The 26887-nt window shown below is 51.0% G+C and overlaps 1 protein-coding gene and 1 non-coding gene across 5 annotated transcripts in view; both read right to left on the bottom strand.

Moving 5' to 3' along the window:
- CLMN (calmin) overlaps nt 1-9698 on the bottom strand; it is a 126451-nt gene extending 116753 nt beyond the window's left edge. For all 4 annotated transcript variants that reach the window (XR_009053347.1, XR_009053346.1, XM_057733435.1 and 1 more), the window contains exon 1: nt 9552-9698. Coding sequence is in view for 2 of the 4 variants with exons in the window: in XM_057733435.1 (XP_057589418.1) it covers nt 9552-9633 (82 nt within the window). In the remaining 2 variants the exon portion in view is untranslated. The remainder of the gene's footprint in view (nt 1-9551) is intronic.
- Nucleotides 9699-25485: 15787 nt separating this feature from the next.
- Nucleotides 25486-25558, bottom strand: TRNAG-UCC (transfer RNA glycine (anticodon UCC)). Its single transcript has one exon. It is a non-coding gene; the product is annotated as a tRNA-Gly (tRNA).
- Nucleotides 25559-26887: the final 1329 nt, after the last annotated feature.

Consider the following 26887-nt stretch of genomic DNA (forward strand, 5'->3'; position numbering starts at 1 on the left):
CAATCCTCTAATCTTGTTCTTTTGTTTTCTAAACAGCCTTTGATATTTCACATGAAATAGAAGAATGTTTACCCAAAATATCTGAGACTTAACTCACTCATGGTTATGAGCATTTCCGGAGTTCACGCATCTGAACTCTGAAACAACACAAGGATTAGAACAGAGATGTTATTGCTGCCAGAGCACGCTGAATCCCAAGGTCCACACAACAGGGTATGTACCTGGAGGCGGCTGTGACATCACCCTCGTCCTGTTGCACCATCCACACCGTCAGGGCCAAAGGGCATAGGCCACTGGGCCAGCCGGTGGCATTGTCCCCTGGTTATCCACAGCCCGGCGTGCATCTCGGATCAGTCCACTACTGCACGTGGCCCTCTGGGCAAAGAGCCTGTGTAGGCCCAGGCAGGCCCCCTCTCCTGCCCCCTCAGATCCTGCCCGGCTGCCCTTGGTCAGGCAGCCGCCCCGGGTTCCACAGCCAGGTGGTGCCAGCCCTGTGACCAGAGCCCAGGTCTCTGCACTCCTGGCTCAGGCTCAGCACCATCGCCCTGGGTGTCCATCACACTCCCACGCAACCTAAAGGGTATTTCAGCTGTGTGAATGTTTCCCAGATGTGTCTCTTCCAGGAAAGAGGAAAAGGCTTGATAAGCCACTTGTAATTCATCGGTGTATCAGTTTCCTGTTGCTGCTGTGACCAATTACCACAAGCTTAGAGGCTTAAAGCAACACAATTTATTATCTTACAGTTCTGGAGGTCAGAGGTCTGTAATGGGTTTGACAGGTTAACATCAAAGTTATCAGCGGGGATTGTGTTCCTTCTGGAGACCCTAGGGGAGAATCCATTTCCTTTTCTTTTCCAGCTCCTAGAGGCTGCCTGCACTCCTTGGCTCATGGCCCCTTCCAGCAATAGCATCACTATGGCCTCTGGTTCCATCGACACATCTCCTCTCTAACCCTCCTGCCTCCCTCTTACGAAGATGCTTGGTTAAGGGGACCCATCTGCATAATCCATCTCAAGCTCCTGCACTTAATCACATCTGCAAAGTCCCTTTACCAGGTAACACATTCCCAGGTTCTGGGATTAGGATGTGGACCATCATTCAGCCTACAGCAGTTCAGCAAACAGTTCTGCGGGCCTACTCCATGTCGGGGGCTGGTGGGACAAAGATGCATGCGCTCCTCTGGGGACCTTCTCAGGGCTGGAAGGTAGGGAGTCCAGGGGAGGCGGCTGTGAATTCCCCCGAGGAGGGCTCAGGTGGGGTGCTGAGAGGCCTCCCCAGGTGCGGCCACGGCCATTCTCTGTAGAAGGAGCCATGCGGACAGAGGTATAGGGATGAGAAAGGAGTGGCTTGTGGGAGAAACAGGAAGATTTCCTGGTACAGCTGGTTGATTCAAGAAAGGACAGAAGCTAGGGTGCCCAGAGCACACAGCAGGGTTTCTGCCTGAGGGCAAAGAGGAGTCTTGGTAGAGGACAGACCTGGGAGAGAAAGATCTTCGGATGGCAGGGCTAAAGTGGGGCCAGAGGAGCCGGAAGCAGGAAAACAGTGGTCCCGGGCAACTGAAAAGGAGGCTGTTTGCAAATGCAGGCAAGAAAGGCGAGATGTAGATGAGAGGCCTTGAGGATGCCTTGAGGATGCGGGAGGTGAGGGAGGAGCCGGTAGAGGAGCCCATCTGTGGGCTAAGTTATTTCACCACCAAACTGTCGGGTCACCTCCATGCCCCCTCCCCACCCCCCGCTCCAGTTCCCATCGAGAAGGCCACAGAACGCTGCTTTTTAAGTGTGTTATACCATAGAAGATTAAAAATAGTTTAAAAGAGATATAAAAAGGGATATAAATATCACCAAGGCTCCTGCCTACATGGAGAGCCCCTCCCCCAGGAGGGAGAAGCAGGGGTGGGCATGACATCATCAGAGCCCTAAGGCCTTCCAATTAGACCCCCCAGTTCTGCAGGAGCAGAAGGTCCCGCCGGCTGACACCAGAATGATTCCAGGGCTTCTGCAGAATTCCCCAAACCCTCTCTGGCTTTTCCTGGTCTTCGGAGCTTTGGACTATCACCTCCAAGAAGCAGTGGCTCCCGGGGCTCAGGAACCGCAACAGGAATGCAGCTGCACGGGCTACCTCTGGGGCCCACCTCCCTGCACCAGCCCCACCCCCCACCCCTGGCGGCAATCCCACCAGAGAGCCCACCACCACCACACACTGCATTCCCCTACTCCCTGGTTCTACACTGCCTGCCTTTGGGATTACAGATTTTTCCAGGCCCCAACCCCTAAGGCCGGCTCAGGCCTCCCCTCCCCCCATACTCCCGGCAGCACCCACCTTAGCAACCTCAGTCCTAAAATGCTCATCTTAGCCTCATGACGCCCGCTGTCCTCTGTGTCCTGGGGACTTCCCGGAGTGTCCCATCCATCCCTCCATCCCAGCTCCCAGTATTTCGGGGAGGACTCAGTAACTATTTGAACAAACGGCCAGGCTGCCCATGGGGAAGTCCATTTCTAAAGCAGTCACAGAACTCACCCCAGGCATGCGTCAGCCCTCTGCAAAGAAGGCTGGGCTGCTATACACGCAACAACCGTTCACAAGCATCTCCTACTCGTCATGTGCCCTGAGTCTGGGTTTAGAATACAAGGCCCTGCCACCCCATAGGAAGCTCTTTGGATTCCCACACTCTAAATGGGCCAGAGGGTAAATATTTTCGGTTTTGTGGGTCTCCTCTCTCACAACTTCTCAACTGCCATTGTAAGTGCAAAAGCAGCCCTGGATAATACACAATCAGATGGGCAGAGCTGTGTTCCAATAAAACTTTATTCCCCCAAACTGGCAGCCGGCTGGATCTAGCCTTCAGACCGTAGTTGGCCAATCCCTGCTCTGATAGGAAAAAAAAATTAATAAAAGAAAAGCAGACAAACTAGCGAAAGAGAAAACTGTGAAAGATTCTTTAAAGCCACGCTTGTGATTTTGGATGCTGCCTCTAATCCCTTCTGTGACTGACACAATCCACCACTGTTTAAGAAAATAAGAGATGCGGGGAGGGAGTGTGGGAAATCAGAAAAGGTTTCTATGGGAACCGGGAGTTTACTTTTAATGGTTTAACCACTGAAAAGACAATTGCGTTCTTTTTCTCTCTTCCCCTTTGAAGCAGGGCAGGCGTGACCTCTGGCTTGTCGGGCAGGACTATGCCCAGGGCCTCAGCTGTTCCAGTCAAAAATTAAATGCCAGTGTGTTCCCGGGTCCGGGAGGCCGGTTAATGTAATCTGGGCCTCTTGGGCAAAGGGCTGCTTCCCCAGAGCTGGATCTGCTCAGAAACCTCCCCTCACCCTGCCGCGGGTCTGCTCTGATGGCGTCAAGGCCAACCACGACCATGGCCACTAACAAGAGATTCTGCGAGAAACCTCTTCTGGAGTCTGCCCTCTGGATGGAGGGCTTCCCTCTCATGGCTGACAAACCCTTTCAGTGATGGCTTCTGTTTTATCTGGTCCCGAACATCCCTCAGTACAAACGTACACGTGCAGGACCCTCACCCCCCATTTGCCGGGACCGTGCGTGGGTCCCTAAACCTCCCTGGGGGCACCTTCAACTCTGCCCAGCTATTTCAGACTGGGTGTCCCAGGCCTTTCCTGGGCTCTTCATTGAAACCATAATTAATCAGCCAAGAATAAACCGAGAAGGCACATCATTTACCCCCATGTACTTTTATAACAGAGCTCATGAACTGCAACCTTTTCTACATGGATCCCTTAGTAGGAATGAGTCGCCTGCACCTGGCAGTGAAAAGAATTCAGGAATGCAGCCAGCTGTGCTCAGCGGTGCCCAGAGCTGCACGACGGCCGCCTACCCATGTGTACCAGGGCTGGGACAGTGATGGCTTTATGTGGGCATCTCTGTCCAGGCCCCACCCCTCCTTATACCACCTTCAGGGGGCCCATGTGAGTCCCTGATGGTCCAACCCTTTCCTTTAACAGATGAGGAGACTCAGGCACAGGAAGGGGAAGAGATTTTCCAGGATCCCACAGCAAGTGGGCAGCAAAGCCACGACCCAGACCCAGGCCTTCAGCCACCCCGTCCTGGCTGTGGATTCCCCAGCTGCATAAGCGCTCCACCTGGAGAGGCTGCTCGAGAAGATTCCACACCCAGAGGGAGGGATGCAGCCAGGGCTGGAATACAGCCTTTTGTGGGCAAAATCCAGGGTTAACTCAAAGCCAGTGGCTTGACTCCAGCTGGGGGGCTGAAAGCAAGGTTCTACATAATGACTCATCCTTTAGAACCAAGCACACAGCCCTGGGGCAGGGCCCTAATAGGCAGCAAGTTCCTGAGGGACATGAAACCTCTGAATTTGATTTATCTTTTTGGTTTTTATACAGAAACCTCCGGCATGCTTGCTGTGCCCTCCAAGAGCCAAGGGAGGCAGGAGCAGGACAGATTCTCTCTCAGTTCCTCTGGGTGCCGGCTAACTTTGACCATGACGACATCCCTGATCCCATGGCTGTCTGCACAGGAGGTCTAGAGGTTTGGAGATAAGAACCTAAAAACTGGTGCAGGGAGTGCAAGGGGAGGCTGGTGTGGCATCTCCAACCAGACCCCAGAGGGCCTCACCCATCAGACAAAGGGGCTTGGCCTTGACTCTGTAAATCAGTGCAGCCCGACCCTTTGTGCATCCCAGCATTCGCGGACAATGATGCTATTAGTCCTGGGGTGGACAGGAGCTGCCCTGGGTCCCGCAGGTCGGCCGTGGAGACCTGCTAAAGGCATTAGCAGGGACACGTGTTGGTGGCTGGGTTGTGGGTGGCTTGAAGGAGGTGATGCGAGGCCCGGAGCCGCAAAGAGGTCACTGTGGAGTCTGGGGAGGCCTCAGGAGGGCCTGTGCCTGGGCCCATGGAAGGAAAGGAGGAAGCGGCTAACAAGACTGGGGCCGATCCTGACCACACAGGCACAGTCCTGCCTCAGAGCCAGCCTTCGGGCGATCCCAGCCACTTTCCTCCCTTCCATGTTGTGCAACGCAGAACCCACGCAGTCCAGTTTCTGCTCTGCCCTCCAGGTCTGGTTCCAATGCCCCTCCCCTCCTCTGAGAGGCCCTCCCAGCTCCCAACCCTGAGGCTACCAACTCCTTCACCCGTGTGGCCTTTACCCAAGATTTACAGAGCCAGTGCGATGGGAAGTGTGGCTTGATCTGACCCAGGTTCAAAGCTCAGCTCCACTTACAAGTCCATGACCCTGGGCAAGTCATTCTCCCTCTCCACTTCTAAAGTGGCCTCAAAGCCTTGCGGAACACCTTAAGTGCAGCAGTTTGCGCCCTGCCTAGGACGCAGGCTGCTCGAAGTCGGGTTAACCGTTACTACCTCCGTTTGGCAGTCAGTTCCAAGTGCCCTGAGTCACAGTTTCTATTTGCTAACCCTGGGCGGTACTGCTTCCCAAGAGATTCTGACTGAAGGAGACACCAAAGGAGAGGGTGGAGGATGCTGTTCAGGGACCCCCAGCCGGCAGGGCCCAGCTGGCAGCACTGCACACCCCTAACTAGCTGGCTTCCCCAGAGACGTGGTGGGAAAGGCTTGTGACTGCCCAGCCTCATCTAACTCAGTCCACCTCCAACTCGGGGTGCCAGGTCTTAGCCAAGTTGCTCCGGAACAGTAAGGTCAAGGTTCACAGCATCAGACCCAACAGGCGCCAGAGCAACAGGAGATGTCCCTGAACTGAACGGACGTCTGGGCTGCCAGAAGCAGAAAATTCAAGCCCTGGTCTGGCCGGATGCCATGACAGCTTCACGCTCCTTCAAGACAGGGACAAGAACCAATTCTGCATTCCCTGGTATCTACATGATGCTATACATTTGGCACACATTTGCTAAACTCAACAGAAAAGGGCTATGAACCTTGGAGGTGGTGGAGGCTCCCTACATAAGCGGGAGCATTTTCCAAATCCTGGCCCAACACCCGAGTCAGGGGACCCCAGAACTGGTGGAGCGTTCAGCTGGACCCTCAGGCCAAGTCAAAGAGGGAGAGGGGGCAGCTGAGCAGCCTTGTCATAGGAAGGGCACCGGAGCCCCTGCTGCCCACAGCCTGGCTGAGAAGTAAGGCAAGACCTGAACTGGCCGCCTCCAGCCTCAACTCTACCCACGCGGCCCCAAGGAAGCAGGGGCCACCAGGTGGTGACTGCCTACATCCTGCATTTCCATGTTCTCCCTTCGGAAAAGGTCAACAGCTTGGGCCACCCCCGTTTCCTTGCGAGGGACCCTGTGGGGATGGCACTGGCAGCTTCACCCAGATGGACATCAGTGCTCCCTGCCAGAGAGTCCATCATTTACAGACACTTGTGTGAACCATTGAAGTGAGCACAGCAAGAGGACTTCATGTGCCCACGTGTCAGGTACAGTGAGTTGTCACAGCCCTTCTGGGAGAGGCCACTCTTTCTGCCCCGTTCACCCCGACGTGGGGGATGGTCTGGTGACATCATAGTCGTACTTGCGTTGGATTCCAGAATTCCACAGTTCAGGGCCCTAGACAAAAGCCTGATGGAGTCTGGGGATCCGCCTCAGTCCCTATGATGGCAGATTTGTGAAATCCCATTGTACCCCGCGACCAAGACAACTGCTTCTACCTGTGCTCACGAAAGAAGCGCAGAGTTTGAAAAACAACCTTCTGCCTGGACTCTTGCCTCCCTTGACTACCACCCATGCCGAGTTCAGATGAACAAGGCCGCCACTTGCATGTCACCCAGACGCGTCCAGGGCTGGCCGACACCCACCAGCTGGTTTGGGCAGATCCTCTAAGCACAGCGAGGGCTGCCTTCTGGGCTCGGCCCTTTGGTTGGACTTCCTGAGCATCACAGACAAGGAGAGAAAATGGGTGTTTAGCATCCTTAAGACACAGGGATACCAAGGGAAAGGCGGAGGAGACCAGACAGTTTCTTGCCCCCACCTCCTCTCCCAGCCTCTCCGCAGCGACGCTGAGCGAAGTTAGCACAGCCTCAAGCCAGCAACTCCACAGCGCCCCCCAGGACTGACAGCACCATCCATTCAGGACAGCCCCGAACTGCAAGCAACCCAAATGTCCCTCACCAAAGAACAGATCAACAAACTGTGCTACATCCATATGATGGAAGGGTCCTCGGAGAAAACAGGGAACTATGGACTGCCTGGATCTAGGGTTGGGAGCAAGACTGACACAGTTGCTGGGCACTGGGGACCGTTAGCAGGTAATGAAAATGTTCCCCAACTGCGTTGTTGGGATGTTTGCACAACTCTGCAGAGTCACTAAAAATCACTGAATTACAAACTGAAAACAAGTTGAATTTTACGATATGTAAATTATACATCAATAAAGTAGTTTTATAAAAACTCTTTTAAAAAAGGAACTACTGATACAAGCAAGAACGTGGATGAATCGCACCAACATGATGTGGAGGGGGAAAAAAAAGTATATATACCATGCTATTCAATTTTATAAGCAGTTCTAGAGGCAAAACTATAGCAATAAAGATAAAAATAGCAGCTGTTTTGTTGGGAGGGTGGAGTGGGAAGGGAGACAAGGCGTCCATCTGGGGTACTAGAAAACTTCTACATCTTGATCTAGGTAGTGGTTACACAGATGTATCCATACATAAAAGTGTGTTGGGCTTGTACTTGAGATTAATGCATATTTTATATACATGTACATAATCATAAATAACATACATAAAGTTAATTTTTTTTAAATGGCAAAGCCCATTGATGCTCAAATCGTAATTGGCAATTTCCTAAAAGTGAGGACAGTTCACTGGGAGCTGAGAGAGTGGAGCCCACTCAGTGAACTCCTACCCAACCCTCAAGACCCATTTCAAACTGTCCCCATTCAGCGAAGCCTTCTCTCACTGTCCCAGGTGTAACTAGCTGCTCATATTCTTGAACATCCCTTCACGAAAGTCGATCTCCTTTATACCGAGTTGAGGAGTGCAGGAAATTGTTGCACCAAGAATGGGTTTGTACGTGCTCAATAAACACACACTGATTGCCTAACACACACACACACACACACACACACACACACACACACACACACCCTGACAGCCCAAACCAGATGCCATCTCAGCAAAAGATACTAACTCCCACCCCCCAAATAGGATGTCAGTTCTCAGGTAACAGGATCCAGACGTGAGGCTTATCAAAAAAGATCATTTCAGCACCTCCAGCTCTATCCTCCCTGTTTTACACAAATCACAGCAGAAAAGATCAGGGGAGCCCAGAGCAAACTCAGTTTCCAGTGTCTAGTGCACTAGGCTTCCCTCCTCCCCACTGCAGGTCACCTCTGCCTGCACTATCCTTGCCCGACCTAGGGGTGGAGCAGACCATGTGGGCTCCCAGGAAACATTCTATGAGGTGTAATGTTTAAACTTGACTGCCTGGTCATCTGCTCACACCCCCTAGACTGCACACTGCCCGCTAGGGCTCTCTGCCCTCCAGCAGTAAAAGCAGGACACCTGCTTGGGATGAGAGGGGGGACCCACCGCCCCATCACTTGTCTGTCCAGGCCTCCCAGCTCTCTCTGAGTTGCTCCCTGACCTTGCAATCTCTAGAAACCCAAGCCCGCAGAGGAAGCTGCTAAACTTTCCTGCCCACGTCTATGTGGGTGAAGAGAGGCCGGAGGTGGAACTCTGTCCAGTTCTGCAAAGTCCACATATGAAAAGAGAGAGGCTGGAAGTACACCTCCACCAAAAGCAGCTTTCTTTGGGTGTGTGGGTGCCTGGGTTATGGGGTTAACAGTTGGTGAATTTTTTCCTTTGAATATGTTTGTGGTTTCTACGCTTCCACAATGCACAAACTCCTCTGGAAGACAAATTCACTTCATCTGCGACGGCAGCCCCCCCAGCCCCCGTCAGACCTGCTGGCTCCCAAGCTTCCCTTTCACCTCGTCCCAAGGTAGACGCAGGTCCCAGCATCCCGCGCCTCTCGCCCCTACCGCACCCCCCACCCCCGACCGGGTGACCCCCGGGCCAGGGGAGGGGCAGCCTCCCCGCACAAAGTGGCCGCCTGACCCGACCGATCCGCGCCTCTGACCTCCTTCTTCCCCGTCCACCCCGAGGCGCCGCCCCCCATTCAATTCCCCTAGCCCCGGAGGTACTTAGGAAGTGTGCGAACTCACACACACACACACACACACACACACACACACACACACACACGCAATCGCACTTTCTCCTCCCCTCCCTGACCTGGGCCGCCGCCCCCAAAAGCCCAAGTACAAACTTCTCCAAACTCGCAGCTGTGGCTGGAGGGGGAGTTGTGACGTCCCCCCCAAAGCAAACGGGATGCCCCCCCACCACACACACACACACACACACACACACGTGTGCCGCCCCACCCCCTGGGCCGCTGTTCATCTGGCCGGGGCGGCAATCCCAGGGTTTGGGGGCGGGTGTCCCGACCCCCTCTCCCCCCAGTAAGTGACAGGACCGGGTCAGAACCGGGCAGGGGGCGGCGCGGGTCGGAGCCTCCTCGGTGGGGGGCGGGGGGAGCAGCTCCCGGGGCTCCCGGGCACCCCGATCCGCGCCCCTCTCCGAGGAGGCAAGGGTCGCGCCTTTTACCTTGCAGGTTCTGGACTCGGATGTCGCTGATCTGTCCGATGAGCTCCTCGCGCTGGAACCAGTCCCATTCGTGCGCAGCCATGAAGCGCGGGGCGGGAGGGCCGGGGCGCCGGGGCCGGGCGCGGGCGGCGGGCGCGGAGAGCCGGGCGGGCGGGCGAGCGGCACGCACCCGGCAAGGGCGCCGCGGAACCGGAGGAGCGCGGGCGCGGGCGGGGCGCGGGCGGGGCGGGCGCGCGGGCGGGCCGCCCCCGCCGCGGGCGGGCAGCGGGCGGGCTCGGGGCGGCGGGTGCGGGGCGCCGGGCTCGCGCTCACTCCCCCGTCCGGGGGCGGGGGCCCCGGGGGGCGAGGGGAGGCTAGGGGAGGGGAGGGGCGGGGCGGGGCGGGGAGGGAGGCTGGGCTCCGGCCCGTTTCTCTTTTTCTTCTTTTTTTTTTTTTTCCGGGGTGTTTGTTGCTTGGATTGTTTGTTGCTTGGATTGTTTGTTGCTTGGATTGTTTGGTTGCAAACCGGTTGGTGATGAGGCGCGGGGTCCCGGCCCCCGGATTGTGATGTCTCAGGGGGCGCTGGGCCGGGTGACGCAACCCGGGGTGACCTCGCGGGTCGCGGTGCGCGGGAGGACCCGCCCCCTCCCACCCTTACTCCCAGCGCCTTCCCCCTCCCCCCAACCACCCCCCCCCCAGCCCCCTCCAGGCCCAGATAGGACCCTGACACCCACACCCTTCTACCCCAGGTCCTCTGCCCCCGCACAACTGGGGGAGGCAACCCCCTGCGGGGCGGAGGGGCAAGCCGTTCCCATCCGCCCCCAGGACGCCTAGGGGCAGCGGGAGGGCCTGGGTAGGGGGCCAGCTAGAGTGGAGATGGAATTAGGGGATTCTCTTGTCTGTCTCCAGTGTGGGGACTCCTGGCGAGAGGACTTCTTTCCCGGGTTTGGATGTCAGGAACCTTTTCCCCAGGGATCCAGTCCAGAGATGACCCCAGATTCTGGGGAGGAGGGAGAAGTAGCAACACCCTGGGAGCTGAGGTACCCTGTGGCGTCTCGGGCCCCTGAATCTCCAAGTGACCCTCTCTGTGGCTTTACTGAAAATGAAAAACGAGTGCAGGCCTTTCCGGGGTGTGTGTGTGTGTGTGTCTTCACTGTTTCTTTTGAGTCTCAACAGTTCCAGGATCTTATCTTATTTGGGACACAACTCATACCTTAGGCAGAGTTCTTTATTGGTTTTTCAAGCACAGAAAAAAAGGAGGCTTTGGAGTCTTGGAATTTGCCGAGGGCTGAAGCAGGAGTTAGGGACGTGAGGTCCCAGCCCCCAGCTCAGTACTCGGACCCTTTCCAGAAAACAAAGACAAACACACACACAGAGAAAGAGAGAGAGGAAAGAATGGCTTATATATGAGATATTCCAAGAGAGGAAAAAACAGGCAGGACTGGGTGAGCATTTATACATATGGCCGTGTTCATCATTGCCATGTTCATGGTAGTGAAATATTGGGTTAGCCAAAAAGTTCATTTGGATTTTTCTATAACATCTTACGGAAAAACCCAAACGAACTTTTTGGCCAACTCAATACTAGAAACCCAGATGGCCTACGCCCTAATTAACAGATAACAGTGGAGCCCCCACTGATGCACAGACCCTGTGCCTTTGAGGCAGGGTCCTAAGGTGAAGGAGTCTACCCTCAGGTAGATTCCTGGGAATGGTGAACAACAACAGACAAGAAAACAAGACAATTACAAACAGAAGTGAGTTCGAGGAAAAAAATCCACTTGGGGTAACTAGGATGGGGACAGGGCTCGGGGAGGTCTGTGAGGACTGACTTGGAGCTGAGCCTGAAGGCTGAAGGGAACCACCACTTTGACAGCAGTTTGGGTAGGGGGTCAGTGGAGACAGCCCCGTGGCACAGCCAGGGACAGGATGTGGCTGCCCGCACGCGCTGATATTCCTATGGGGGCGGGCGAGGAGTTTAACCAGAGGATGAACGGGAATCTACTGTCAGAGTGTGGAGCTTAGTTTGCTTTTTTCTTTCTCCTTGTTCTCCACTTGCCAAGTTTCCCACCACAAGCACATATTTTTACAATCAGACAGAAAACCAATAAGTTCTTTTCTAACCTCTCGAGGCCCTTTCCAGGAGTTCCCAGCCTGCCCAGTTCACCTCATCTGTGGGTCTGGAAGCCCAGTGGAGGCCCCGTGGTGCCAACGGGGGCCCACGGATCTCCAAACACAGGCCCGCATGCTGAGGCTGGTGCTGCCTTCTCCCTGATTGAATTTAAAAGTGCATGGTCATTTCACGCTCCAGGGAGCAGGGTCTGCTTCCGTGTCCGGCAGCACAGGGTGCTAGAAGCCAGGCCTTACCTGATTTTGCCCCATCCGCTAGCCATCTCCTGTTTTTACACTTCAATTTATTTTTCATAATTGTTCTGGGCTGAAGTTGGGGTGAAAGTCATTTTCTTTCCCAAATAAAGAGCCAAGAGACTCGGCCTTCCTTGACATCAAGATCTCAGGGAACGGAAGGCTTTGAACAAGCGATGCGGATGTCAGCTGCAGGAATGGGCCATTTTTCATAATACAAAGACGTCTGTTCCTGTGAATGGAACGCTGCATCTTTGGGGACCGTTGCATAGGCAGCAACCACTCCCTGGCAGGGAGGGGCCACAGTTACCACTGATGGAGCACCAACTGTGTACCAGATGTTGGGTCAGCAGCCCAAAGAACCTCTTTCTTTGCATCTAAGTGGAAAGAATATTAGGTGGTTTTTAAAGTGGGATAGGCACCCGAGCCAGCACGGAGCGTGAGGCTGGCCTCTACAAGGTACTTGAATAGTCATTGAACAAATGTGTCAATATCACACCTCTTTCCTTCAGTGTCTGGACCCTGGTCCTCCCCAGTTGGTCCCTGTGCCACTTCCTTGTTCATCAGTCCCGGTTTTACACCTTTTGATCGAGTCCTCCAGGTCACGGCCACACTGGGTCACCTCAAGGCCTTCACCCAGTCTGCTCCCTCTGAAATGCCCTTTCCCTTCCCTGTTCCCTGCCCTGCGCCTTTACCTGGCTCACTCCTGCTCAGTCACGTCCCCCTTAAGAGAACCTTCTCCAATACCTCTAGGCCCAGCTGAGTGCCCCTCTTACACAATTTCCGTAATACTCAGTACAATCTCACAACATCCCACAAACCCTGCTATCCTATTTCCACATTGCGTTATAATTGTGTTTACTTGATGGTCCCCCCCCCATTAACTGTGAACTACTTGAGACCAAGGGCTGCATCTCATTAATTTCTCTATCTAAGCACTTCGCACGGTGCCTGGGACAGAGACAGGTCTCAGTATTGAGTGAATGGATGAACCAATGACTCTTACTACTGGCCTGAACTCAGAAAGCAGGACCAAATGACAAACAGTTGACTCTTGTGTCCTGGGCTCAAGCACACTTCTGGAGAGGCGATCCAAAAATGTTTGCATATTGGCAGTGGGCAAAGCCCGTGCTGCTGGACACCAGGCAAGGACCCCGCTGTGAAATGTCCCTTCCTTCCTTGGGCCTGTGCGACCGCCTGGGTCCAGAGTTCTGGCTGGGAGAGAGGGCCGTGTGGCTTCCAAGGGAGATTAAGTTATTTGCCCTCTTGTGTGAATTAACAGCACTATTTTTCTTTTGCATTTTAATTTTGGAGAAGGAAAAATACTCTGCCTGAAGGTTTGGCTCTCTGGGAGTTTCCAGAAATGAATTTTCTAGAAATTGCCCAATTCTGCTAGAATCCTTGTCATTGTTTAAAACTGCCTTCTGCCAAGGGAAAGGAAAAGAATTGCAGAGAATCCCTGGTCTGAACCTCAGAGATCAATCAAACCCACCATCCCTGCCCATGTAAGGACCTTGAAACATCTGGCCCAGTGATCTCCCTGTCTCTGCTAGTAGAGACAGATGACCTCAGGCAGATCATCTGGGCAGATGGTTCACATCACCACATCCACATCCCCACTGGGAAAGAAGATGAACAACGAAGATAACCCCAGTGGACCCTCCCAACCACTTCCAGGAGAGGAGTGTGATGGGGGCTTCCCATAGTGGGAAGCTGTTTTCTCTGGTCACTCTCATGGCCCCGTCTGTGTGCACAGCCCTTTAGGGTTTGGACAGTCCTTTCTCAGCAAGAGCTAATCTGGTCTTCACAGTGACCTCGTTAGGCCAACTAGACAGGGATCATTTTTAGATGAGGCTTAAAACTGCTTAGTAACCTGTCCAAAATCACAGAGTAAGGCAAAACCAGACTTAATGTCCTCTAGCCCTCACTGCCCACTCACATCCCAAATACCTATGCCTTGTCATGTTTATATAACATTTTAAAAGTCATAACTCCATTAAAATCATAGTGCTCGTCAGCATAGAAAAACTGTTAGGAATTTCATATTAAGTCCAGTGAAGAGGTTGTGATGAATCCTAGCTAGATGAACCAATAATCATCCTTCACATAGACCAAGAACATCTTCTGGACAGGGTGTCTGCATTATGATGTCATAAGGCTGCATTGTGGGGTAAAGACTGCCCTCCCCCTGGCCTCATTTATTCATTTAACAAACACTGGTTGAAGGCCCACCTGTGGCCTGGCCCTGCATGAGGACCCAACAGAGGACAAGACCGAGAATCTGCCAGCTCAGGAGTTTGGACTTTGTTGTCAGGGCAGAGAGGAGCCTTTGCAGGATGAAAATGGGTCAGATTGTCCCTTTAGTTGCGGTGTGGGAAGGGAGACCCTGTTGATCTCAGTGACGCAGGTGTGAGACGGCGGTGGCCCGCACCAGAGCAGCTGCTGTGGAGATGGGTTCTCTGGCTGTTCAGACAGTGGCCGCTGGCTGAGGGGTTTTGCAGCACCTGTTCATGTACTTGTGCACATCTCTTAAACCCACTTTACTGCAAATTTCTCAAGAATGCTGTGTAAGCAGGGCTGCCTAATTCATCACAGTCTTACCAGAGCCCGATACCATGCTGGGCACCTAGTAGGTGCTCAATAAAGCTTAGTTGCATGTGTGAATAAGTAAATTGTATTTAACTTCACCAAGCAGTAACTCTAAAAAACCTTTGAGCCCTGGAGTCCTCAAGAGAGTCAGGGTCTCTTCCATGCCTTAGAAATGCCGAGTGTAGGCCTGTTTGCTCATATTTTTTCCCTGCTAAATTCTCCCCATTGATTGCTACCTACCTCCAGGAACACTGTAGGACATGATGTCAAGGCTGGTGGCAGAGAGTGATGCTGAGAAAAAGAAGGAATTCAGGTTCAAGCAAAAGCATGGAGGACGTATGGTGTAGCGGACAATGGGCAGACAGTGGAGGTTCATGCTGTGTGACCTTGAGCAAGTACTTAACCTCTCTGGGCCTTTGGGGGGTTTCATCAGTAAAATGGGGCCAGAGTCACTACCTGGCAAAATGGCTGTGAGATCAAAGAAATGCATATAAAGAAGAATGCTTCAGTAATATTCACATCCTTTCTGTGGCATAAAATGAACTGCACTCGGAAGAAAAACTGCCCCTGAATTCGGGAGATTACCCATAATGTAAAATATTAATGTATTCTTTGGGATTTTATTACTTTTTGGTGTGTGGAGGTGTTGATGGGTGGTTTAAAAAAAAATCTTGCTTCCCTAAGTAGACAGTACCGGATGTCCCAATTTCCACAAATAAAACCCTTCATTTCTTCCAGGTTTGAATAGTCAAAGGCTGCTTCCCTGGAGACAGCTCTGCTAATTTTTTTTTTTTTTTTTTTGCAGGCATTAGAACACTATTTAAGGAGTGTACATTTTCCAGTAAAGCAAATGATAAAAACTTTTTCCCCCCACAAAGTGTGAGATGTTGGCAACATGAAGATGTGGAGAGAGACAGGATGCTCTGAGGGACAATAAACACCCTATGTGAGGCACTTGCAACGTCATTGGGGAAATATATAGAATTTAACATTTTGGAATCAAAAGAAAACTTTGTTGATGATAATCCTGGGAAGGGTGGTTTAAAAGCCAAAACTTGGTACAAATAAAAATCCCTGGACCAGCCCCTCTGATGCTGACAGTCCCAGCACAGGCAGATCAGTTCTACAAATTTACTGTGTGTCTCATGTCTGCCCGTGCAGCTGACATGTACTGCAAACTCAAGCTTGGCCAAGGATTATATCGAGTGTCTTGCATTATCTCATTTAATCCTCTCAACAGCCCTTTGAAGGAGGTACAATTATCATCCTGGTTTTATTGATGAGAAAAGTAAGGATAAAAAGAGATTCAGTAATGTCCCCAAGTTCACACAGTTTACGAGAAATGTCAGCAGAGAAAGGACTTGACCCCGGATATTGTGCAGAAACCAAGTCTGATCTTTCTTCTCCATGGCTGTAGTTTTAGACTCTCTTGAACTGGCCCAGGTTATTACTAAGTGAAACGATTCATGTTGGAGATTCACTGGGGAGTGAGTTCAGCCTTAGGTAAACAAGACCACCAGGGGCAAGTTTTTCCTACTAGGTCAGACACAGAAAAACTCTGTCCATTGCCCTCTGCAGGGAGGTTTCTCGTGTTTGTGTGAAATGTGAAATGCTGGGAGGCATTTCTACTTCTGACCCTGGAGCATCTCAAGTGGCAGCATTTCGGTTGTAAAGAACCCTCAGCATGGCTTTGCTGGAAAAGTATGTATGTTTTGTGCTATTGAAATGGATTTTAACAGATAGATTCCTCAGGAGTAAGGACAAAAGCCTTTATTTAAACCAGTAGTATAAGTCCTGTCGATTTTATCTGATCTCCCAAATCCGTTCTTGGTAGCTGGTATCCAAAGATGGCCACCATCAAGCCTTCCCTCCCTGCATGTGTGGGCTGCCCTCACATGGAGAGGCAGAGTCTAAATTCCCTTCCCTTAAACCTAGGGTGGATTTAATGATTTGTTTGAACAGGAGAATACGGCGGAAGCGATGCTCTAGGACATCCGTGGCTGGGTCATAAGAAGACCTGCAGCTCCTGTCCTGGCCTCTTAGAACACTTACTCTGGGGACTTCCCTGGTGGTCCAGAGGTCCGCTTTCCCAATGCAGGGGGCCCGGGTTCGGTTCCTGGCCAGGGAACTAGATCCCGCATGCATGCCACAACCAAGAGCCCACATGCTGCAACTAAAGATCCTGCATGCCACAACTAAGACCCAGTGCAACCAAATAAATAAATATTTAAAAAAAGAAAAAGAAAGAAAGAAAAAAAAGAACTCTTACTCTGGGGTGAACCAGATACCATTTAATCTGAAACTGCCATGCTGTGAGGAAGTCAAGCTAGTCATGGGGCAGCGAGGAGGAGAGAGAAAGAAAGAGGCCTCTGCAGCCCCAGCTACTCCAGCCATCAGGCACCAGGCACAGGAGTGAAAAGCCCCCTGGAACAGGAGCTCATCTTCAGCCCTGTTGAACTCTTGGATAACTCCAGCCACAGCTACCATCTGACTGTAACCACAGAAGAGATCCCAAGTGAGAACCTCCCAGCAGAGCCCCGTCAACCCCAAAATTGTGGGAGAAAAGGCATCGCTGTTTTAAGCCACTAAGTTGTATTGTGTGGCACTAAATAACCAGAACACCAGACTCCTGTCTCCACCTCTCTAGGCTTCCTGGTCCAGGCCTCCAGCATCTCTCCCTTAGACAGCCTCCACTCCCATCTGCCGGGTTCCTTGCTCCCCCGACAGTCCTCAACCTCATATCCCAACCTATTCCCCACAAGCCCACAGAGCAATCTTAGTATCATCAGGGCATGTCACCCCCTGGCTTTCCATCACACTTTTCACGAAAACCAGCCTCCTTCCCAAGTCCGCTCCACAGGATTTCATCCCTCCCCTAATGCACGCCCTGTTCAACCCAGCTGTTCCCTTTGGTTCCTCCAAGCACTTGCTTTATAGGCAAACCTGACAACCCAGCAATTGCATCGCTAGTCTATCTGGAACAGAAATGTACACATACATTCCTCAAAAGATGCGTTTGAAGAGTATTTATAGCAGCGTTATTCTTTTTTTTTTTTAATTTTATTTATTTATTTATTATTTTGGGGGGTACACCAAGTTCAATCATCTGTTTTTATACACATATCCCCGTATTCCCTCCCTTCCTTGACTCCCCCCTCCTCGAGTCCCCCCCACCCTCCCAGCCCCAGTCCTCTAAGGCATCTTCCATCCTCCAGTTGGACTCCCTTTGTTATACAACAACTTCCCACTGGCTATCTATTTTACAGTTGGTAGTATATATAAGTCTGTGCTACTCTCTCGCTTGGTCTCAGCTTCCCCTTCACCCCCCGCCCCCCCCAAACCTCGAGTTCTCCAGTCCATTCTCTACATCTGCGTCCTTGTTCTTGTCACTGAGTTCATCAGTACCATTTTTAGATTCCGTATATGTGAGTTAGCATACAGTATTTGTCTTTCTCTTTCTGACTTACTTCACTCTGTATGACAGACTCTAGGTCTATCCACCTCATGACATATAGCTCCATCTCATCCCTTTTTATAGCTGAGTAATATTCCATTGCATATATATGCCACATCTTCTTTATCCATTCATCTGTTGATGGGCATTTCGGTTGCCTCCATGTCCTGGCTATTGTAAATAGAGCGTTATTCTTAATAAGCAAAACACCCCAGATGCTCATCAGAAGGAGGATGGATAAATGATGGACTTCACCAATGAGAGTGAAAGGACAGCAAGAAGGAAACGCAAAACTACAATCTGGAGCAAAAGAATAATATTGTGAGAATATTATAGGGAATAAATATAGAGAATATTATGCTTAGTGAAACAGACAAATAGCATATGATATCACTTATATATGGAATCTAAAAAATAATGCAAATTTAAAGTATATACAAACAGAAACAGACTCACAGACATAGAAAACAAACTCGTGGTTACCAAAGGGGAGGGGGAGGTGGGGAGGGATAAATTAGGGACTAACAAATACAAACTACTGCACATAAAATAGATAAGCAACAAGGATTTATTGTATAGCACAGGGAATTATATCCAATATTTTATAATAAGCTATAATGGAATGTAATCTGCAGAAAGCTGAATCACTATGCGGTATACCTGAAACTAACATAATGTTATAAATCAACCATACTTCAATTTTTAAAAAAAAGTTCAGAAACAGTCTATGAAGTTTAAAATTAAGATGTTCAAAAACACTACATGGCAGAAGTCAGGATAGTGGACAGCTTTGGAGGGAGGTGGTGGATAGGAAGGGACATCGGGGGGTCCTCTGGAGTGTTCGGCATGTATTGTTTCTTTTGTGGGTCTGATTATACAAGTGTTTATTCACTCTGTGATAGTTTGCCAATTTGTGCATTTTCTGGGTATATGTTCAGGAAAGTGTTGAAAAATAAAAAGGCTGCTCTGCTTCCTGCCAAACCACTTTTGCACACACACTTGTTCTACTTGGAATTCTCCAGCCTCTCTTAGTCTTTCCCTGGTTAAATCCTACTGCTTGTTCAGATCTAGCCCAGACCTTCTGTCACTAGGAAACCCTTTCCCTATTGTATCAGTCAGTCCTGGCTGTGTAACAAACCACCCAAAAATGTAATGACCTAAAGCAACAATCAATAATGAGCCCATGACTCTATAGTTGCCAATTTGGGTGGGTCTTGTGCTGGTCTCCCCTGGGTTCACCCATGTGTCTGCAGGGTGCCCCAGGGTGGCCTCCTGTGTGGCAGTTGGCACACTGTTGGTGGGGGCACCTCAGTCCTCCATGTGGCCTCTCCAGCAGGCTAGCTTGGGCTCCTCACATTATGATCTCAGGATTCCAAGAGCCATAAAAGAGGACATGCCTCAATGCACAAGAGCTTCTTAAGCCTCTGAGTATGTCACATTTGCTGATGTCTCTTGGCCAAAGAAAGGCAAGTGTCCAAACTCAGATTCAAGAGGAGAAGAAATAAACTCCACCTCTGGATGGGAGGAGTTGTAGCCTTATCTTCTAAACAATCTGCACCGCCCCCACCCCACACAGAGAACAGCTTCCCTGTTACATACGCTCACACTCCCTGAACTTGTCCTCCAGGGTACTCACCTCCCTGTAACTGACTATTGATACAATGAGTTGTTCGTGACCTTCCTCTCCCACTTCCCTGTAGCTCTGTACAGGCAGAGGCTGATGAGTGATCACCGTGGCCAGCACAGTGGCTGGGACATAATGGGTACTAATATTTGGAAAAGGAAGTAAAAAGAAGGGAAGGAGAAAAGGAAAAGAGGGAGGAGAAAGGGATGGAGGATAAGAGGGGGCAAGGGAGAGAGGTAGAAAGTCCTGGGAAAATGGAGGGATTTCTTTGGCAAAGGACATACTGGACCATCTCTGGGAGGCTGGGCGCCCTAGGCATCCCTCCAACTCACTCTTCTCAGGTCAGACTCTGCATCTTGGCTGACCCTGTTCCTCCCAACAGCTGCCCTTCCATATTCTTTCTTCTTTTTTCTGCTTGCTTAGACCTTGTTTCCTTCAACGGGCAGCTTAAGGTTTCCCACCCAACCTGAGCAACTTTCCCCCCGCATCCCTTTCTCCTGAACATCTGTGTGGCTCAAGTGATCCCCGCATTCACTGCCCACGTTGTCATGAACAATGGCTCTTCAAGTCTCAGCTCAACACCCCCACCAGCCCCAGGAGAAATCTAGGATGACTGTATCCATATTTCCATTAAATGGATGAAAACACAGGGCTCAGGGAAGCTCTATGTCCATGGTCACCTGTCAGGAAGGGGAGGTGTTAGGATTCAGTGTAGGACAGTTTGGCTTAAGGGTCCCCAGACTGTGATGCCCACAGTGAGACTGCATGCCCCTGAAGGAAGAGGCTCCCTCTTCTGTCCAGATAAGAGTGGGTTTGTTGGGGATAGCGGGAGCTGGGCGAAGCCCCGAGCTGGGGAATTGGGGCAGCGAGCTGTTTGCCTTCATGGATGCTGGAGCTGGAAGACCTAGGATTCTGACCTCTGGGTGACAGCAGATGGAGGGCAGCCAACAGCACAGAGGAGGAACCTACCTTCTCCTGGGCAGCCAGGGACCGTCCTGGGATGACAGGGCCCTGAGGAGGACATACAGCTCCCTGGGTGATGCCCTGTGGGCAGTGAGCAGCCGTGTTGCCTGTAGAATGTCAGAGGGAGCCCAGCGGCTTGTTCAGAGGAGGTGAACCTGACTCTCAAGAGGGGAAAAGGCTTCCAAGTCCACACAGCAAACTAGGGCAGGCTGAGACCCCCGATTGAGGCTAGGGCCTTTCTGTCATGCCCTGTCCTTCCTTACTGCTGTCCCAGCCCCCTCCTCCCCACCTCCACACCCAGCTTTCAGCCGGGTTTGCGACCAGCCCAGGGGATGAGACGTTGTTGAAAGAGCCACTTCCCCGGGGCCCAGGAAGGAGGGGAGGGACAGAGGAAGCAGGCAGACACCGCCCAGGATCAATTCCATAATAAGCCTTTGTGGCCCGTCTGTGACCATCTTCAGAGATGAGCTTCTGTAGAAACTATCGGATGAGTATGGGTGTGCTGCTTAACTTTTTTTTCTTAATTAGTTAATTTATTAATTGGCTGTGTTGGGTCTTCATTGCTGCGTGCGGGCTTTCTCTAGTTGCAGCAAGTGAGGGCTATTCTTCATTGTGGTGCGTGGGCTTCTCATTGTGGTGGCTTCTCTTGTTGTGAAGCATGGGCTCTAGGTGCTTGGGCTTCATTAGTTGTGGCACATGGGCTCAACAGTTGTGGCTCACGGGCTCTAGAGCACAGGCTCAGCAATTGTGATGCACAGACTTAGTTGCTCTGCGGCATGTGGGATCTTCCTGGACCAGGGATGGATCCTGTGTCCCCTACATTGGCAGGTGGATTCTCAACAACTGCGCCACCAGGGAAGTCCCTGCTGCTTAAATTTAACTTACACCCTGGGGCAGGTCTGCAAAGTAACAAAATCAGGAATGGCACTCTACAGGACAGCAATCCTCAAATAGGATTGGTTGGATTGGTATCAAAAGTTTTAGCTAATTGTTTGCAAATACTTTCTCACTGGTGAAGTTATCAGTATGCAAGAGATTCGTTTGCTGACCAACACCACACAGGTCCTTCCTCTCTCCATGAACAAAGTTCAAGGATCCTGTGAGCACAGCAGCCTCACACCTTCAGGGGGTGGCTTAGGCCACGGTTCCACCTGGGCCTACAGCACCCGCTGGATACTGACACTGAGATCACTAGGAACCTCAGACCCTGCCTTCCCTCAGGGTCCAGCTTTCAGAGGATGGTCAAACTTGCTTCAGGGCCACTCTGCTCTGTAGGGCCCTTGACAGATGCCCCAAAGGACAGCAAGTGGTCCTCGCTCTGTGCCTATAATGTTCCAGGAACCGTTCTCCATGCTGTTTATGCGTTACTTTGTGGAAAACTCACCATGGTGAGTGGATAAACTGTGGTACATCCAGACAATGGAATACTATTCAGCACTAAGGAAGAAATGAGCTATCACACCGTGAAAAGATATGGGGAAACCTGAATGCATATTACTAGGTGAAAGAAGCCAACCTGAAAAGGCTGCACACTGTAGGATTCCAACTATGTGACATTCTGCAAAAGGCAAAATTGTGGAGATGGTGAAAAGATCAGTGGTTGCCAGGGGTTAGGGAGAGGGAGGGATAAGTAGGTGAAACACGGGGGATTTTTAGGGCAGTGAAACTAGCCTGTATGATATTATGATGATGGATACATGTCATTATATATTTGTCCAAATCCATAGAATGTACACCAAGAGTAAATCCTCATAGAAAGCATCGACTATGCTGTGGCAGTGTGGGTTCATCGATCACAGAAAATGTACCACTCAGCGGCGGGGGGGCAGGGTGGGGGACAGGGCGGAGGCTGTTGATAATGGGGGAGGCTGTGCATGTAGGCAGGCAGAGGCTATACGGGAAATCTCTGTACTTTCCACTCATTTTTGCTGTGAATCTAAAACACCCTATGTCACAAAGAAAGAAGTCAAGGTACTGAGTGGGTAAGTCCCTTCCCCAGGGCTTCACAGTGAGGTGGGGCATGGAGCTGGGATTTGAACCCACTGTGCTGTCTGCCTGCCGAGTCTGTGCTGCAGACCAAGACACAGGGCAACCTCCATCCTGCAGCTGGAGTCGGAGGCCAGTGGAAAAGTGGGCTTAGGTGGCTGAGACTGGAAAAGACCTATAATTGTCCCTGCCCGCCTTCAAACCTTCCATGGTTCTGGCGCCGAAGACCAGCTCCCGCTCTCACCAAGCCCTCCAGTCTTACCCACCATCTCACATGTTTGTTCCCTGCCACACTGGGCTCCTGGACGACACCAGGCACTTACACACCCACCATCTTTCCTCACCTGACTTGCCCTCTGCTGCCCTTCCCACCCCTGCAGCTGCGACCCAGTAGGTAAACACCTACACAGGACTCACAGCCTCCGCAAGGAGAGTGAAACTCGACAGCTTATGCCCTTTGGGACAGACCGACCTGGGGTCCTCCCTTACTTGGCCTCACTTTTCTTTGTGACCTTGGACAAGTGACCTAGCTTCTCTAAACCTTGGTTTTTTTCATCTGCAAAGTAGAACAATGATGTTCATCTCATGGTCTTTGTATGGGTTAGAGAAAATACACATCAAACACTTGACACAGTTTCTGCTACATAATAGGTGTTCCAAAAATGGTATTTATTTTTAGGGAGATTTTCCTGCCCCATTTTCCCAGGAGAATTGGACCCTATACATGTCTATCTCTGTACATGTAACATCTGTGTGCATTAACCTGCAATAAGAAACCTGTTAGCATCTTACTACCCTGGGTCTTTCTTTGTTAGCACTTCTCATGGACTTGCTTGATTTGTTTGCTTCTGTTCATTTTCTCTCCTCCATTGCCCTGGTGCTGCAATCCTGGAGGTACAGCTCCTTGGGGGCAGAGATCTTGTCTGCCTTTCTCATCACTGGATTCCAGTGCTTAGAAAGCTGCTTGGCACTTGGTAAGCCCTCAGTTAAAGTTGGTTGGAGAAATGAATGAGTGACAATGAATGAATGAATGAATGAATGAAGAAAGGAATCCAGGCTCATCTCCTGCATTCTTCTTTTTTCTCAATCTGTCCCCAGGTCTCAGCACCATGACTAGCATGGGTGTTCTGCTGTGAATGTAGAATGACTCTTCTTATCACTACTTTATTTTTGCATTTATAAAATACAACCATCTAACCAACGAGTCAGATCGACATGAACGAAGCCTTCCAGGGAACTTAAACAGGACTGATGGGCACGGTATGACTATTCTCTTTCTCCATTCTTTGCTTGCTAGAAACCCATCTGTGTCTTCCTCTGGCCTCAGCAAATATTTGGTAAAGAGATTGACAGAGACCTTGCAGTCCAGGAGGACTGGGCCTCCATTCAAATGTCCAACTTCTCTTTGATTTTGCAAGTTGCAATTTGCAAGCTCCCAACTTAGCTTGATTGCTGGAAATGCACATGGTCATGAAATAACACCCAAGAGAGCACATCATTAGAGGAGATTTGTGCTTGGGGGAGGGATTATCATGTTTCTCAGATTTTCTAGGTGAGACCTTAGGACCAGAAAAATCTGTAGCCCCACTCCTGACCAACAGCCCTTAACAAATGAGTGGAATGGATACTTTTTTTAATAGTGGATTCCTTTTTTAAAAAGTAATTTATTTATTTGGTTGTGCTGGGTGTTAGTTGCGGCAGGCAGCTCCTTAGTTTCAGCTCATGGACTGCTTAGTTGCAGCACCTGGGCTCCTTGGTTGCAACATGCAAACTCTTAGTTGTGGCATGCATGTGAGATCTATTTTCCTAGCCAGGGATCTAACCAGGGCCCCTGAATTGGGAGCTCAGAGTCTTATCCACTGAGCCACCAGGGAAATCCCTGGAACAAATATTCTTGCCATAGAATATCTTTGCCAGGAGGGCCCCAGGTCCCATGAAGTGGTAGAGGTGCCTCCCCCACACATCCATGCCTAATTTGGGAAGGAAAAGAATGCAGATGCTCAGAGAAGGGGTGACCTTTTCCCGCTAGGGCATATGGCCAAACTGTGGTAACACCCCTCCATTAAAGTTGATGTCCCTCTTAATAAGCAGTGATGCGGGATTGTTTCTTAAATGCTGCTAAATACAAAGAAGGGTCCCCAGTGAGAAGGCAGAGTTCTTGCTAATTCTCCCCCAGGATGTTCCGCAGCCGAAAGGGCTTCTGGCAGCTCCTACCTGTGAGGAGGGCCCGTTTCCTGAAGCTGGTTGACATGCATCTGGAAACCAAGAATTGTCTGCACGTTGCCTATAATTTCCTTTTGATTTTAAGTGTCCTCCTGCCCCCAGAACCATTATTTTTCAGGAAAAGCAAAAATTAAAGCTCCATCCCTCTCAGGAAGAGGGAGGGGGAGGCCACACGCCAGCATCTGGTAACTTGTTCACCCCCCAAAACGACTTCAAGTGAATCCACGTAATACTCTTTCAGCAGATAAGCAGAACCATCTGTAGGCCCCAGGGAGCTGCCTGAGGAATTGCACACGAGATCCTCCCGGAGGGATGCGGTGGCCCCGTGGGTGCCAGTGAGTCAGGCTGCTTACAGCAGCGCAGCCCCTGCGCTGTGACAGCATCGCCACTGTGGAGCCACGCACACCTGAGCTGGAGCCAGACGTGCCCACGACTAACGAGCTATTTGGTTTCTCTGAGGCTCGGGAAAACGGGCTGGCCATGAGGATTACGTGAGAATGAATATCCGTATGGCTCACTCCTTTCTTCCTGGAAGGAAACACCTCTGGACTCAAACAAGCAGCCGTGAACACCCAGCCCTTATCCATCCCCAACTGCACAGCCATCCAGCTGTCATCCACGTGAAGGATGGTCACAGTATCTTGTGACACCCCGTGGGCTATTTATCCTGTACAGGGCACACACAGCCACTATGTTTGTTTGGTTTTAAGTTTCTAATTTATTTTAAATTTTTTAGCCACGCGGGATGCTAGTTCCCTGACCAGGGATCGAACCTGCACCCCCTGCATTGGAAATGCAGAGTCTTAACCACTGGACCACCAGGGAAGTCCCACACAAAGCTGCTCTAAATCAGCACCACCTTCCAGTTAGATGGGTATCATTGTTGCCAGTACAGATAAGGAAACTGAGACTCTAGAGAGGGAGTGTAGTAGATGTGTGCTGATTTTTCTTATCAATCTTGCTTCCCACTCCTCCTTATAAGAGCACCCTGACTTCTCTGGAAGGAATTGCCTCCTCCCTTGAGGGACTGGCTGGTGGGATTACCAATGAAGGGACTCACATCCTCTGACCAAAGAGTGGATCTGGGGCCCAGCTCTCTCTCTCAATCCCTGGAGTTTCTATCTCAAGCACTGAAAATGGCTGAAGCTGATACCGCCCAAGGAGGGTGAGGTATCGTGCACAGGAGACACTCTTGTTGGTTCTTGCTGCTTGGAGCTCCGCCGAGCCCCATCCCCATCCTGGGCAGCCTTATCCGGCCTTCAGAGTCTGGTCCTTCACCTTCCTTTTAATTCTGAAACCCTCTTGGTCCTGCCCTTTTCTGCCTAAGGTAGCCAGATGGGTTTCTGTCGCTTGCATCCTCCAAACTCTGGCTGATACAGGAAGTGAATCCTCAAGGTCATGCAGAGGATGATGTCGGAGTCAAGGACCCACATCGCCAGGCTGCCAGGCCAGTGCTCTTCCCACAATGCCACATGGCTGGCCTTGGGGAGACCCTTGGGTGAGGGGTGGGGGAATGGCATCAGCAAAGGCTGGTGACAGGGACACATGTGGTCTCACTGTCACGGAGCCATCGTGGAGGCCAACGTGCTGGAGCAGAGCTTTGAAGGCAGCCACTGGAAGCAGCCTTGGAAAGCCTGAAAGCTCCCATCACCACACCCACTTTTGTTGTATTTTCATGAAATATCTTTACTGCTCCTGTCAGCAAACCATTTTGCTAGTCAAGTCCTCAGTTTATCCCATATTTTTAAAAGCAAAGGTGGAGACCTTCCTGAGATGGGTTTCCTCATTTTACTCAACGATGGGGCAATATTGACTAAGCTGTGACATTCTGAGGAACATTCCCTCACACCCTTCCTGGTTAGGAGTCCTGCCCTGCCCCCACCCCTGGGGCAAGTCACTGGAACTTTCTCATCCACGGCGTGTCCCGCACCAGCAACAGGCTGTGGCAGAGGCTTCGGAGTCAGAGAAATTCCTGTTCATGTTCTCACCCTCTCACTTAATTCACTTACCGTGTGACACGGGACAATTTGCTTGAGGCTGTGAGTCTCAGTTTTCTAACCGGCAGACAGTGAGACAAACACCATCTGTCCCACAGTCTGGGGTGAACGATGCCTTGTGTCCAGGAACCTAACACGTGATGTTTGCTTGGCAACC

Source organism: Hippopotamus amphibius, chromosome 4, assembly GCF_030028045.1.
Source record: "Hippopotamus amphibius kiboko isolate mHipAmp2 chromosome 4, mHipAmp2.hap2, whole genome shotgun sequence".
NCBI classification, from domain to species: domain Eukaryota; kingdom Metazoa; phylum Chordata; class Mammalia; order Artiodactyla; family Hippopotamidae; genus Hippopotamus; species Hippopotamus amphibius.